Source organism: Takifugu flavidus, chromosome 12, assembly GCF_003711565.1.
Source record: "Takifugu flavidus isolate HTHZ2018 chromosome 12, ASM371156v2, whole genome shotgun sequence".
In the NCBI taxonomy this organism is placed as follows: Eukaryota; Metazoa; Chordata; class Actinopteri; order Tetraodontiformes; family Tetraodontidae; genus Takifugu; species Takifugu flavidus.
This window is the reverse complement of record NC_079531.1, coordinates 1,534,716-1,548,145: the sequence shown is the minus strand read 5'-3', so window position 1 is coordinate 1,548,145 and position 13,430 is coordinate 1,534,716. Positions and strand designations below refer to the sequence as shown.

The window sequence follows — 13,430 nt, the reverse complement described above, 5'->3', positions numbered from 1 at the left end:
AGTCAGGTATCCATATGTGAACCCTTCCAGCTCACACACACACACACACACACACACACACACACACACACACACACACACACACACAGGGGAACATGTGATAGCGTCATAAATGATGTCACAGTGTGTGTCCGTGCGTTAACAACACTGTACTGTACAAAAACAGCACCAAACTTCCCAGCGAAACATTGCAGATGATGTTAGTTCTGAATGACTCTTGAATTCTGTTTTCTCGATTTAAGGACGTTTTGCACTGTATCAACATTCCAGTCGCAGAGTCATCATATGGAATGGTGTCAGACTGGACGCGTCATGCGCGAGCCGGTCTCCAATACACAAGCCGTGTCCGTAAGTCACCGGGTGCTGTGAGCTCCAATAGACAAGTTACCGACCAGTCTGCGTAATGAATCACCGCGTCCAGCGCAGGATAAAAGTGTCGGTTACCACCCGATGATGAACTGCAAACAGGCCATCATCGACTCCCATTGCTGCCGCGCCGGGGGTGGGGGTGCGCGTCAATCTCCACACCCATATGGAAGAGGCTCCCACAGGACGCCATCGCGCCTGAAAGTGACACCTCACGCTCGCACTTTCGCCAGCCCCAAAACCGATCGATCATGGCGCGTCTTTACGCACGACAGTGGCACCGTGTGGGTCCCACGGAACATCAGTGTCTGCCTTTTAATATTCCCGGTGATGAGTCCCACCGCAGCCGTAATATAAGCATGACCTTTGCTAAACTCTTCAAACTAAATCAGCCACGAGTGAAACAAATGTAATGTAAACTTCAGCCTCTGGTCTGCCCCCCGAGGGGCCCCGGGATGGTTACTCAACTGCTTTGTTTTATTTAATGGGAAGGTTTCCCAGATCTAAATAGGCCCTCATAAATTTCTCTTGCTGATATTGTGAAGCTCCACACTGGCCAGAGAGAGGTTTTAAAAGATTTAGTGTTTTAGTAGCTTTTGGCCTCTGCATCCGCGTCAGCGAGCCAAGAAATATAGGTTATAATAAAGACAGAGACGTCGTGTGACAGGGGTTCGCGTGCAGGGCGAAGTATTCTGAGTATTTTCATTTGTTTCTGTTCTCGAGATTAAAGCTTCAAACACACTTGAGAAAACAGACGCCAGCACAGACTCGAACACTCTCCTCTCCCTTATAGATAATCTGGAGATTCGCGCTTTTCCCATCAGCTGATGCCCCCCCCCCAGCCTGCAACATCCTCGGTGATTGACTGCACCATTGAGCAGATTTATCACAGCTGCAGAGTGTGAAATCAGAGCATAAATACCATAAATCAGAGATAAAGCCATCGGACAAACAAGCAGAGCGCGGAAACACGAGGAAATGAGGGAGCGTTTGTCACCAGCAGGAGAGCCTTTATCATTCCATCACTCCGATTTTATAACGATATAAATAAAAAAAGAAAGTCACCACTGGCAATAGGTGTTGTTATCTCTGACCCCGAGTATCTAGAGAATGTGTTCTAACTTCAGATTTGATTTTATTGCTTTTAAAAATAAAAACCTTCGAGTTTTGCTGCATAATAAATCAGACAAAGACTGTTTTCCACAACTTAAGCCTTAGTGATTTGATAGGGGCGTCGATTTCCATCGCCCGCATCCACCCCCACCCCCACCCCCACCACCCCCAGCCCATCATCTACACCCCCCTCCTCCTCCTCCCGGCCGGTGGCTGCTTTAAGATGTCAAGGAAGTGGGCTATAAAACAGAAGGGGAGCGAGGCTCCGAGGGGATTGTTGGTGCTGAGGAACCGCGCTGATCTCTGAGCCGAGTCCGGACCAGGCTGCGCTCGTCCGGGGACAGAAGAGCGAGATCTCGGATAAACTCCATTTTCCGTCTCCACGGAGCGCTGCGACTTGGGAGTTTTTGCGGGGACACGAGCTCGAGGTGTGGGATGCTGGATCGTCGTGCGCTCCGAGCCGCGCTGTGCGTGTTGGGCTGCGCGTGGCTGCACGCCGGAGCGGCCTCGCGGCTCAAGTCTCCCGCGCTGCCCATCCAGTCGGAGCGGGAGCCGCTGCCGTCCAAAGGCTTGTCAGGTGAGAACCTCATCTGCAGGGTCGTGCATGTGTACGTGCGGGGAGCAGATCCTCCAGAGACGATGATCACATTTTATTGGGAGGAATCTTGCTCATCCTCAAATTTTCACATTGTTTTTAGGAATTCTTCAGGCAAACACCTTCAATAATCCCAATCATGCGCGTGTCCCTATTAATGTCAGTCTCTGATGGAAGCAACAAAACCACATTTATGTTCAAAAACTAATTATATTTAGGATTATTGATGGTCTTCAGGGCCTCCTGGGGAGTTGGCCCACTAAAACCGAACCTTTCCCTTGTTCTCCCCCCACGAGCAGGTATTTAAAACTGGCTGTAACTTGATATCAAAGTGATGTTAAAATGTATGGAACATATTAAGTTCTTTTTCTTATAAAGCATGAAACGTTCCGCTCTCCCAAATTTGGATCAACTTGGCTCAGGCTGCGACATGCACGCTCGTACAACAGCCAGGTTATGACCTAACCCCAGCTCTGCTAACAATGTTTTAAAAAAATATTTACACTCGGCCCGAGCTTTTGTATTAGATTAGGGTTAAAAGTTCTTAAATTCTTCCACTCTGCTGACAGGCAAACTCGACGTTTCTTTCAATTTTCCCCTGCCCGTGTTGCTCCAAGTGTAAACTAGCGGCAAACATCTGAGTCATAACCGCAGTGAATGCCATTCGATTCATGTGTGAAAGTCCCTCCGAACTAAAGCTCACTGCGGCTTTTATAAGCTAACGACTCTGGAGTTCAAAACTGTGGGAACTCCACGTTAACCACCGCCTGAGACGGCTAATGCTACGTTGGAAACTGTAATCAATCGACTTTCCATTACAAGCTCCCCGAGATGATTTATTTCTGCAGAGACAGAAGTGGCAGGCGAAGCGAGCGGCTCACAGTTTGGCTCCCTCCGACCGGACTGGGCTGTTTAGAGTGTGCAGTCACTTTAATGAAAGTATAATGTGAACCAGGTTGATGGTAGCGAGAGTTTAGCTTTAGCGTTGGACTCTGGCTCTGCAGAAATTTTAAAATATTGATCATACGCCTCTAAGCGAGCAGGGAAGTACAGAGATGCACGATTCGTTGCCATGAAACCTCTTTCTTGGGTTTTAAATAAAAATAAAAAAAGGTCTGCTGGGCTCCTGCTCGTGGATCAGTAAGAGTATCCGGGACAGGATGCTAGCCCGTGTCCCCCCTCTCATCTGAGGCTCTGAGGGAGTTTCAGTCTGACGTGCCTGGACAGCGAACTGTGGAGGGGTGTTTGTCATCTCACTGTCTGGCTATAAAAGCACTGCAACTCTCTTCTTTTGGATACGAAACACTCAATTTAGCTCAAGATGTCTCGGCGTTTTATGAAATATTCCCTCTTTTTTCTCTCGGCAGGATGTTCGTTCGGAGGTCGTTTTTATTCTCTGGAGGACACGTGGCACCCAGATCTGGGGGAGCCCTTCGGCGTCATGCACTGCGTCCAGTGCCAGTGCGAACCTGTAAGTCGTGCTTCTCCCCCCCCCCCCCCCCCCCCGTCTCTGGTAACAGGTGGAGCTCCAGGCGAATCAGGAATCCAACGCCCCTGCAGTAAAGCAGGATTCAGTTGAGATCTGGACAGTAACTAACGCGTAGGCTTCTCTCTTTTTTCCCCCTGGCAGCAAAAGAGTCGTCGTGGCAAAGTGTTTGGGAAAGTAAACTGCAAAAACATCAAGCAGGACTGTCCCGACCTGGGCTGTGAGGATCCTGTGCTGCTGCCCGGCCACTGCTGCAAAACCTGCCCCGAGCGTAAGAAGCCGTCGTTGTGGTCTCAGTTCTGCGAAGCTGGTGGTGGAGGTTAGATCACAGGGGCCAGAAAACTAGCAAGCGCGGCTCATATTACACCGAAAACATTATGGGAAACCATACGAGCCGAAGGTTCGATGCAATAAGCTGCTCAATTGATTTTCCATTCAGCTGCAACAAATGCACATTTTCTCTAACCAGCCATGACTGAAGGAAACCAGCCAGGTTAGCTTCATTCACACACTGCCAGCCCCACACACACACACACACACACACACACACACACACACACACAGAGGGTGGGTCTTGATGTTGCGCCGTTCTCCGGCAGATTTGGTGTTTTCCTACTCTGCCTGTTTGGTAATGGAATGGAAAAAGCAAAGCACTGTGTGTTGTGGTCAGGCTCCTAGGAAAAGGTTGAGTGTGTCACTCTTAGTTCTGGCCCCGGCTGGGCCGACCTGTTTGCATTAGTGGTGCGTGACACACCTGAGGAAGACGCGGGAGCGCCGCCGCGGGTGATTCTGCTCAGATTTATTTCTCGTCCTCCAGCCGATCGAAGGGCCGATCCAGCCGATCGTTACCCACGTCTCCGCGCTTCCGATTGAAAAGAGCGTCGCAGCGAGCTAAAAAACACTGGGAACGCTGCCAAGTCTGAAAACACATAAAGCACAATGCCAGATAATAAAAGGAAAAATCTGACTGTAACACAATCCAGAATACAACTGCTCACCGATCCAGCTGGGAAATATAAAGCTTTTTTACAAATACACAGGAACGTATGGAGGCTTTCATAGACTAACACCAGCCGTATATCCTGCCGGGGAGCGTTCAACATGACAAGTCTAGAGTTTAGAAGTCTTAAAAAATAATATTTAAAGCTCATGTCAGCACTGCGCGTGACATGCTGAGGTTGGTTTTCTCTCTCCAGGGTTGGATGACAAGAAACAGACAGACTCTGTGCTGGACAGCTTCGACTACTTCCTCGAGAAGGACAAAGAGAAGGTGGACGACCTCCACAAGTCCTACAACGACCGCTCCTACCTGAGCTCCGAGGAGGTGGGCTCGGAGGAGAGCCGCACGGGTGAGTACGGAGCGGCCGGGCCGCACGGGTGTGGCCTCAGAACGGGCCGCCGCTCACGCGTCCCACACTCTCTCCCGCAGACTTCGTGGCGGTGCTGACGGGGGTGACGGACTCCTGGCTGCCCACGTCCAGCGGCGTCGCCAGAGCTCGCTTCTCTCTGACCAAAACCAGCCTGGCCTTCGCCATCACATACAAGAGGTGAGCCCAAACAGCCGCGGCGTCCACCAACACGCTGCGCGGAGCTGTGAATAAAGATGTTCCCTGTGCGCTTCCAGAATGGACCGGCCCAGTAAAATAACCTTTCTGGACTCGGCTGGGACGGCGGCGTTCGAGTACAGAGTCCCCAAAGGACAATCGCACATGGTGAGACGTCACTTCCCTCCCATTTGTTTTCTTTTCGATGCGCATTTTTCCCCCGGAGAGCACGAAATCAGCGCCGGTTCAGCTGTTTGTTGTTGTAACACTTAATTGTGGTTGGCGTCCGCATGCCTGCCTCCATCCCGACACGTCCTTTCCCGCCAAGATACACACGTCCCCTCGTTGGGTTACAGACGCGTGGACTCGGCGAGGCAGGCGCCCCCTAAACGCAGGTCCCGCAATTTGCGCTATTATTTTTTTGATAAATGTCTGCGAGCGGCGGAGGGAACAGCGGCGCAGCAGAGGAAACGGGGGGAGGGAATTTTTCTCATGTTACATCACCGCGCAGCAGAGGGACAGCGAGCATTGCTAATTAAAATGGAGATCAGGCTCGAACTGCGAGTTATGAGGTGCCGGGACGAGGCCGCGGTTCTTGTGCGAGCTCTCGGGAAGAGGCAGCGGTTTCCTGTTTAGGGCCCGTGAGCAACAGTCCCGCGCTTCCGACGCCTTTAGCAGATGTTGGAACGCTTTGGGTGTGCGACCGTGAGGAATTGAGGCGGTGACACTGGAGCTCACCTGCGTGCGCGCTCTTGCAGATCTGCGGCATGTGGAAGAACCTGGCGAAGCCTTTAATGCGCCAGCTGCAGGCCGAGCAGATCCACATCAGCATGTCGACGTCGGTGAGCCGGCGGGAAGAAGTCGAGGGGAAAATCATCAAACACAGGGCGCTGTTTGCTGGTACGCATGGAATATTCTGTGAAATATACTTTCCATGTGTTAAATAAACCCCGAATTACGATTGAATGCAGTTGTTTGTGTTCACGCGGGGGCGTTTCTGGTCCGCAGAGACCTTCAGTTCAACCCTCACGTCCGAGAACGAGCACTCGGGCATGGGAGGCATCGCCATGCTGACGCTGAGCGACACGGAGAACAACCTCCATTTCATCCTCGTCCTTCAAGGCCTCATCAAACACAAAGAGACAGGTGGGAGAGGTCAAAGGGCAGATCCACGAAAAGGCCGTAGATTGAAAACAACCGGAATCTTGTGTTGGAATTTCTGCTTCAGTCTTAAACTGGTCTGTGTCCGCAGAGCCGCATGTGGTGCCCATCCGGGTCCAGCTCGTGTACCGCCAGCACATCCTGAGAGAAATCCGAGCCAACGTCACCTCTCACGTGAGTAAAGACGCCAAATCACCCTGAATCCATGGTCGCCGGGACCCGTTAGCGCGGTGGAAGACGGTTGCCGTCACGTTACACGTGACAACACGTGACATCCGCAGCGTCATGGCAACTTGCAGGTGTTGGAAACGATTCCAAAAGCTCCAAAATTCCACCGGGCGCAGATGTTAGCATGCAGCCCTGCTGCCAGAGCTAATCACCGAGCGTTTTACGCACTGTTTATGTGTGCACCAGCAGCACCGAGCACCCCAGATGGGGGCGAAGCGCTTGGGAAGCTTCGCACAAACGTGTGCCGGATGCGTCTTAAACCAGGATGGACAGGAAAATAAAATGTGGCACCCCCTCAACACCCCCCCCAGCAACCACCACAGCCGCAGCCCCTCGTCTCGGACGTCGCCGCATCCGAATTCCTTTGCTGCCGCCAATCTGATCACAGATCACTACTCAGGGGCATGACAGGACAAATGGGAATTATGGGAAAACATGACAGGGGAGAAAGTAAGGAGAGGAGCGTTAGCGGGTGGCAGATGTGTGTGGGGGGGCGAGACGACAGACTGCACACACACTCCTCACACATGTGAGTCGTTAGCGGTCTGTGGGCTGAGCTGGATGGATGGATGAAGGAAAAGAGTGATGAAAGTCAGGTCTGTTTTGAATTTTGCCAGGAATTGCGTGAAGGGCTGATGCGCCTCGCTCCAGTTTAGCGATGAGAAGAGGCAGTCCCTCGGAAATATGCACACTGTCCCCGGACTCCCGGGTGAACCCACGCCATTGACAAATTTCAGTCCGTATGAAAGACACGGCGTGCGGAGGCTCCAGGCTTTGATCTCTGGTCTTTGAAGGCAGCATTTCATTTTCCTGTGCACCGCCGGACAGTTTTATCGCCCTGACCACAGCGTGCTCTCTTGTTTTCCAACCTCACTCCCATCTGATTCCATCTATTCAGTTCCTTCGTCGTAAGTCAGTCCGGGGCCATCCTCCACCCCCCCACTTTGGCTCCTCGCTGAGCGGATTTATGATAGATGTATATTTATATTGAACGGGGGCCCCGGGGTCATTAAACGTAACATTTTTGTCAACGCGCTCATCCACCCGTCCTATTAATCCCATGTTTCCTGACACGCTGACTGACGGCCGCAGCTCTGTTGGAGTCCCGTCGGCCTGCGAGAAACTATCGTTCACTTCATAAAAAAGCCACAGGAAGCCGTATTTTCTTTGCAGGGGATTTAAACTCGCACCTCTTATTGCAGCACGACAGGTTTCCTTTTGCTTTGCAACCAGCTGAACAAAGAAAATCGGATTGTGTCTGTTGCAGGACCCCGATTTTGCGGAGGTGCTGACAGACTTGAACAGCCGCGAACTCTTCTGGCTCTCCCGTGGCCAGCTGGAGATCGCCGTGGCAACAGAGGGACGGGATCCTCGACAGATCTCCGGCTTCATCACCAGCAGGAAATCATGTGACAGTAAGTGTCGGCGTTGGGGGGGGGGGGCGTTCGTGAGATGGTTTGTGCTCGTCCACCTGTGGCTGCTTCTGTCATTTTCCGCTGTAAATACCGGATTTCTCGCGTTTCCTTTCAAGTCTCCTCGCCAGCGGGGAACCGTGTTTATGGACCTTCTGGTGCGTTTGGTGCCGCACCGGTTTTTGCACGTCTGTCTGGGAGACGGTCAGGCTCTGGAATGTTGGGAAGAACCCAGCCTTGCCTTTTTTCAGACGTGTTTTCTGACAAGTCCACTTTTTTGAGTCGAAGTTCTGAACACGGAGGTGCTGCCAAGGTCACAGTCTGCTGGACCCGAGTCTCCGCCCGGGTGTTCCAGCGCTGTGATTAACAGCGTGACGTTATGTGTAAAGAATTCCAACCCAACACTCGGCTTTCTCCCCCTCTCCCGACTCCTCTGTCCTTCCCTTCTGCACTTTTCTCATCCTTACTCATTCCCTCCCGTCCTCTGGCTCCGGTCTGAGCCTGCTGGCCCACGCTCCAGGCCGCTAATTGCTCTTCCTGATTGGAGTTACAATTGAGTCCATCCTCCCGACGCGCTGACATTATCCGTGGACGCTTCTCTGTCTGATGTGGAAGCGGGGAGGGGGGGCTCTAGTGGGAAATGGATTTAGATAAGTCGCTTGAGCGGAGACGTGGATTTATGATATTGATCTGTCTTTGTGTGGCGCAGCGATCCAGAGCGTGATGTCCAGCGGGGACGCGTTGACCCCGGGGAAGACGGGAGGCGTCGGATCCGCAGTCTTCCACCTCCACGATAACGGAACCCTGGAGTATCAGGCACGACGTCGTCCTGATTTCCTTCCCTAACTTTGACCCATACAGATGCAGAACACTGACTTATTCACGTATTCTTCTGCCCCAGGTCCAGGTGGCAGGTCTCACCAGCGACTTCGTCGGCCTCACCATCGAGCTGAAGCCGCGGAGGCGGAACAAGCGCTCGGTGCTGTACGACCTGACGCCGGAGTACAACAAGGCCACGGGGCGGGCGCAGGGCAGCTGGAGCCGCCTGGAGGCGCGGCACATCCACATGCTGCTGCAGAACGAGCTCTTCATCAACGTGGCCACGGCCCACAACCAGGACGGGGAGCTGAGGGGGCAGATTAAGGCCCTGCTCTACAACGGCCTGGAGGCGCCCAGACACGGTGCGCGCCGCTCCGGGTGAGACAGAGCCAGCAGGCGCCAGCTCCCAGGTGCTCAGAGTTGTTTTTCCTTCTTCCAGTGCTGCCCGTCACCCTGGCTGGACAGTTTGTGACCCCCCCAGTGAGGACCGGCGCGTCGGGCCACGCCTGGGTGTCCGTGGACAGACAGTGTCACCTGAACTACCAGATCATCGTCGCGGGTCTCAGCAAGAGCGATGACATCACGGTGAACGCTCACCTCCACGGCCTGGCGGAGATCGGCGAGCTGGACGACAGCAGCGCCACCCACAAGAGGCTGCTGACGGGCTTCTACGGCTCTCAGGTACGCGCACGTGCACAACCCGCGGCCGTGAAGGTGCAGATAGGAGGACGCTCACGCGCGCTCTCTTGTCCCGCAGGCTCAGGGAGTGTTGAAGGACATCAGCGTGGAATTACTGCGACACCTGGACCAGGGCACCGCCTTCATCCAGGTCAGCACCAAGATGAACCCGAGAGGAGAAATACGAGGACAGGTATGGGCGCACGTTCAGAACCTCCTGACAGACAAACGCGGGGGTTTGCTTTGATCTGGACAGCGAATAAAAGGCTTCTTTAAAGTTACGAGTACAGTAAAGCCTTCACTAGCCCCACACACACACACACACCCTCAGACACACACACACACACACACACACACACACACAGGCTGTTTTACTAGCACACAGGTCCAGCGTTAAAACAGCATCTGTTCAGGAGCGCAGAAATGCTCCATTAAGCAACAATTAACGGGCTAAATTATTAAGCAACAATTAAAGTGGCCTTAACACAGGAGCTGAGTCGGGGTTCAGGTGTGGCCGACGCTTTTCTCACCTCTCTTTTCACTTTCAATCCTTCCTTTTCCTCCAGGTCCACGTGCCAAACTCCTGTGAGTTCGGGACCAGGGGGGAGGAGGAGGAGGACGGGGACGATTTCCTCGCCAAAGACGCGGAGGAGCTGAAGAAAGACCCGCAGACCTGTTTCTTCGAGAACCAGCATCACGCTCACGGCTCCCGCTGGACCCCGAACTACGACAGGTGTTTCTCCTGCAGCTGCCAGGTAACGACGGTGAAGCTGCTGCCCGTGAGGCGTTTGGGTGTGGCGTGTAAAACTGAGCTCCTTCCCTGCAGAAGCGGACCGTCATCTGCGATCCGGTCATCTGTCCCGTCCTGACCTGCTCCAGAACCGTTCAGCCTCAGGACAAGTGCTGCCCAGTCTGTGACGGTGAGACATTCAGAACATTCCAGACTTTCTGTCCACAGCAACGATGGATTCGAAGAATAATTCTCGATCCGTAATCTTCATTTCCCTCCAGACCGGAAGGAACTCAAGGACGTGAAAACTCCAGAGAAGGTGGAAGAACATCTGGAAGGTCGGTTTTTCAGAACCTCGTCTCCTAGATTTTCATTGAAATGTTAGTTATGGTTTGAATCTCATTGCGTCATCTTTGATTTTATGGAAATGTGATTCAAATGTTTGGCTCATTCCTGGTCCTAAATCCCCCGTATTGAATTTCTGCAGACAGATAAGTGAATTCAGACTCTTTTTTAAAGCCTCTTCCTCCCATCTTTTGTCTCAGGTTGTTACTTTGAAGGAGACCAGAAGATGCACGCTCCTGGAACCACATGGCATCCCTTTGTACCTCCCTTTGGCTACATTAAATGTGCCGTCTGCACTTGTAAGGTAAATATACATGAATTAACCCGCTCACATCTGCTTGGATCCACATTCCCAACCCCCCCTGAATGGTTCATTTGCCCTGTATTAGCCTCCAAAGAGTCATACGTGCATGTGACATGAGTTCAACCTAAAGGAATGTCCAGCCTTTACACGTATTTATGTGGAAAACAGCACTAAGACACCTGAATCCTGGGCTTCCTCTGCAGGGGTCTTCAGGAGAGGTGCACTGCGAGAAGGTGACGTGCCCGGTCTTGACCTGCGCTCATCCGGTCAGGCGGAATCCCTCCGACTGCTGTAAAGAGTGTCCAGAGGAGGAGAAGACCTCAGCTGCTCTGGAGCACAGCGACATGATGCAGGCGGACGGCCCCAGGCACTGCAAGTTCGGCAAGAACTTTTACCAGAACAGCGACAACTGGCACCCCTGGGTGCCGCTGGTGGGGGAGATGAAGTGCATCAACTGCTGGTGTGACGTAAGTAACGGCGCCGCGTTCTGTAGCTCCTCCTCGCCGTGGCTTGATGGTTTTGGCTCGCTCTCCGCAGCACGGCGTGACGAAGTGTCAGAGGAAGCAGTGTCCAGTGCTGACCTGCACCAACCTGACCCGCAGGGAGGGCACGTGCTGTCCCGAATGTGCCGGTAAGATATCGACAAGCTGAGCTAGGCTAGCTGAAGGTGAGCTAAGCTAAGGTACGCTACAAATGGTGTGTTTTCTGTAGACTCCAAAGAAGAAGCTGACCTGATGCTGAAGAGCCCAGACAAAAGGAAGACCTGGAGACACTGATCCATGACCCCCCCAAAGACCTCTTATCTCACCCAGAGCTGCACACTGGGCCCCCCCCTCCCACCTCCTCGTCCTCCTCACCTCAGTTAGCAGCTTCAGGATCGTAGCGAACACAGAGGAGCGGAAAAAGGGAGGAAAGACAACAGAAACCTTCCAAAGACTCGTTCAGCGAAGGGACGTAGCGACGGCGGGGGACCAACCAGACTTTCAAAAACGCCTCCTTCCACTTTTTTTTATGTTTTGCTGGAATTTCCTACTTTTTGCTGAGGCAGATGGCGCAGAACCGGAGCACGGACTGTTATTGGGAGGATGAGCGCCGTCCCGCGGAGCAGCGCACGCCGGAGGAAGCGATATTTCACTGACAGGACGTCCAGCCGCAGCTGCTCCGACCGGACAGAGAGGAAAAAATTCTCGAATGGATGCGAGTTTGTGTTCGCGCCAGTGCACCCGTGTGTGTTTTACTGGAAAGAATAATCAGCCAAACAGGAAGAGCAAACCTCAGGGGTGGCGAGGAGGGGTGAAAATCAGCCGCCGCGCAGCTTCGCGGATGCTGCGGCGCTTCGTCACCCGGAGAGAAGCTAGCTGTTCCATTTCTCTGTCAAAACAAACACCAGCTTTGCCTTCACCCCCTGTGAGCTCATCGCTTTGCTGCTCTGGTTGTTCCTGTTTCAAATTAAGTAATATTTTATGAATTTTTGAGCTGGTTTGTATTTTGTATTTATTGAATGGCGGGACAATAAAGGATGTCGGTAAAACGAGGACTGGGAGTTCGTTATGGTCCATTTGTTTCTGTTATTTCATCATTTTGCACCATTTTTCTTCCTCTCTTCCTTCCAAATAACGTTCAGCATGTGAGTTTGTGATTGCGAGAAGAAATCCAGCCAGTCCTTTTGATCTTTTTCTTCTCCAGTTTTGTCTCTGCTCCTATTTTTCCTGTCATCGGTCTCATTTTTCTTATTTATCGCGTCCAAACTCACATTTTCATCACTTCAATTTGTCATATTTATATAACATTTCTTTCCTGCCATTCATTGTCCTTCTTTCTGTCTTTATTAACTACTTAGTTTCCGTTAATTGTGCTCTTTTTCTTCACTTGCTCACGCTGCATGTGTGCGGCGAGGATTTCATCATGGTCACACACACACACACACACACACACTGCGAACACACTGAAACATAAACACATGTACACACGCACAAACTGTTGAATCGGGAACACACGCATTGCCAAAAGGACAGGAAGGATTGTTTCCATTTTCCACAAACACACACGCACGCGCACATACCAGACACTCCCCTCTACTGGACAACATATGCAATTACACCCAAGTGGACCTCGGCCGTGTGTGTGTGTGTGTGTGTGTGTGTGTGTGTGTGTGTGTGTGTGTGTGTGGCGGGGGAAGGGGAGGTCAAAAAGCATGTTGGAAACTCATCATTGGGCCTGCAGCAGGGTGAACTATAGTGTGGATGTCAGAACCGAATGGCAAAGGTCAAAGGTTGAGCATCCTGAGTCATGACCAGCGAAGAGACACGAGACACATCGGCAAGAACTGTCACATGAAAGCAGCACTGTGAAAAGTACAGAACTAAAGAATAAATAAAGATCTAATTCTTGGAAAGGTCTTTTAAGGAGGAAACATGCCGGACATAAGAGTGACGTGGCTAAAAAGACCACTTCTGCTTGTATGTTTCCCCATTAATTTGGTTAATCTGTTCCCAAAATGTATTAATAATTAAGCAAAACGCTTTATATCAACACTTGAAAACAAAATAGATGTTTTACTGTGTGATGGGAGTATGTAGAATCATTTAATCTTGTCCATATGCTCGTGCGTTTTCTTTCATTAAATTATTATCACACCATATAAAAATG

The 13,430-nt window shown here is 51.8% G+C and overlaps 1 protein-coding gene across 1 annotated transcript; it reads left to right on the top strand.

The window, feature by feature from the left end:
* The first annotated feature begins 1,715 nt into the window (after nucleotides 1-1,715).
* Nucleotides 1,716-12,315, top strand: chrd (chordin). Its single transcript, XM_057049997.1, has 21 exons — nucleotides 1,716-2,056; nucleotides 3,442-3,545; nucleotides 3,705-3,831; nucleotides 4,757-4,909; nucleotides 4,990-5,107; nucleotides 5,185-5,272; nucleotides 5,863-6,004; nucleotides 6,113-6,250; nucleotides 6,357-6,439; nucleotides 7,761-7,908; nucleotides 8,615-8,721; nucleotides 8,807-9,086; nucleotides 9,164-9,405; nucleotides 9,482-9,595; nucleotides 9,969-10,157; nucleotides 10,229-10,322; nucleotides 10,414-10,470; nucleotides 10,678-10,781; nucleotides 10,985-11,248; nucleotides 11,319-11,412; nucleotides 11,493-12,315. Exons 1-21 carry the CDS (start codon nucleotides 1,915-1,917, stop codon nucleotides 11,555-11,557), a joined length of 2,853 nt encoding a protein of 950 aa, XP_056905977.1. The 5' UTR covers nucleotides 1,716-1,914; the 3' UTR covers nucleotides 11,558-12,315.
* Nucleotides 12,316-13,430: the final 1,115 nt, after the last annotated feature.

Excerpts from the sequence above, each read along its gene's own strand:
- chrd (XM_057049997.1), top strand. The coding sequence starts at position 1,915 with ATGCTGGATCGTCGTGCGCTCCGAGCCGCGCTGTGCGTGTTGGGCTGC. Across the intron at positions 8,722-8,806 it reads ACGGAACCCTGGAGTATCAG|GTCCAGGTGGCAGGTCTCAC; the intron begins GCACGACGTCGT and ends CTTCTGCCCCAG. Across the intron at positions 10,323-10,413 it reads GTGCTGCCCAGTCTGTGACG|ACCGGAAGGAACTCAAGGAC; the intron begins GTGAGACATTCA and ends ATTTCCCTCCAG.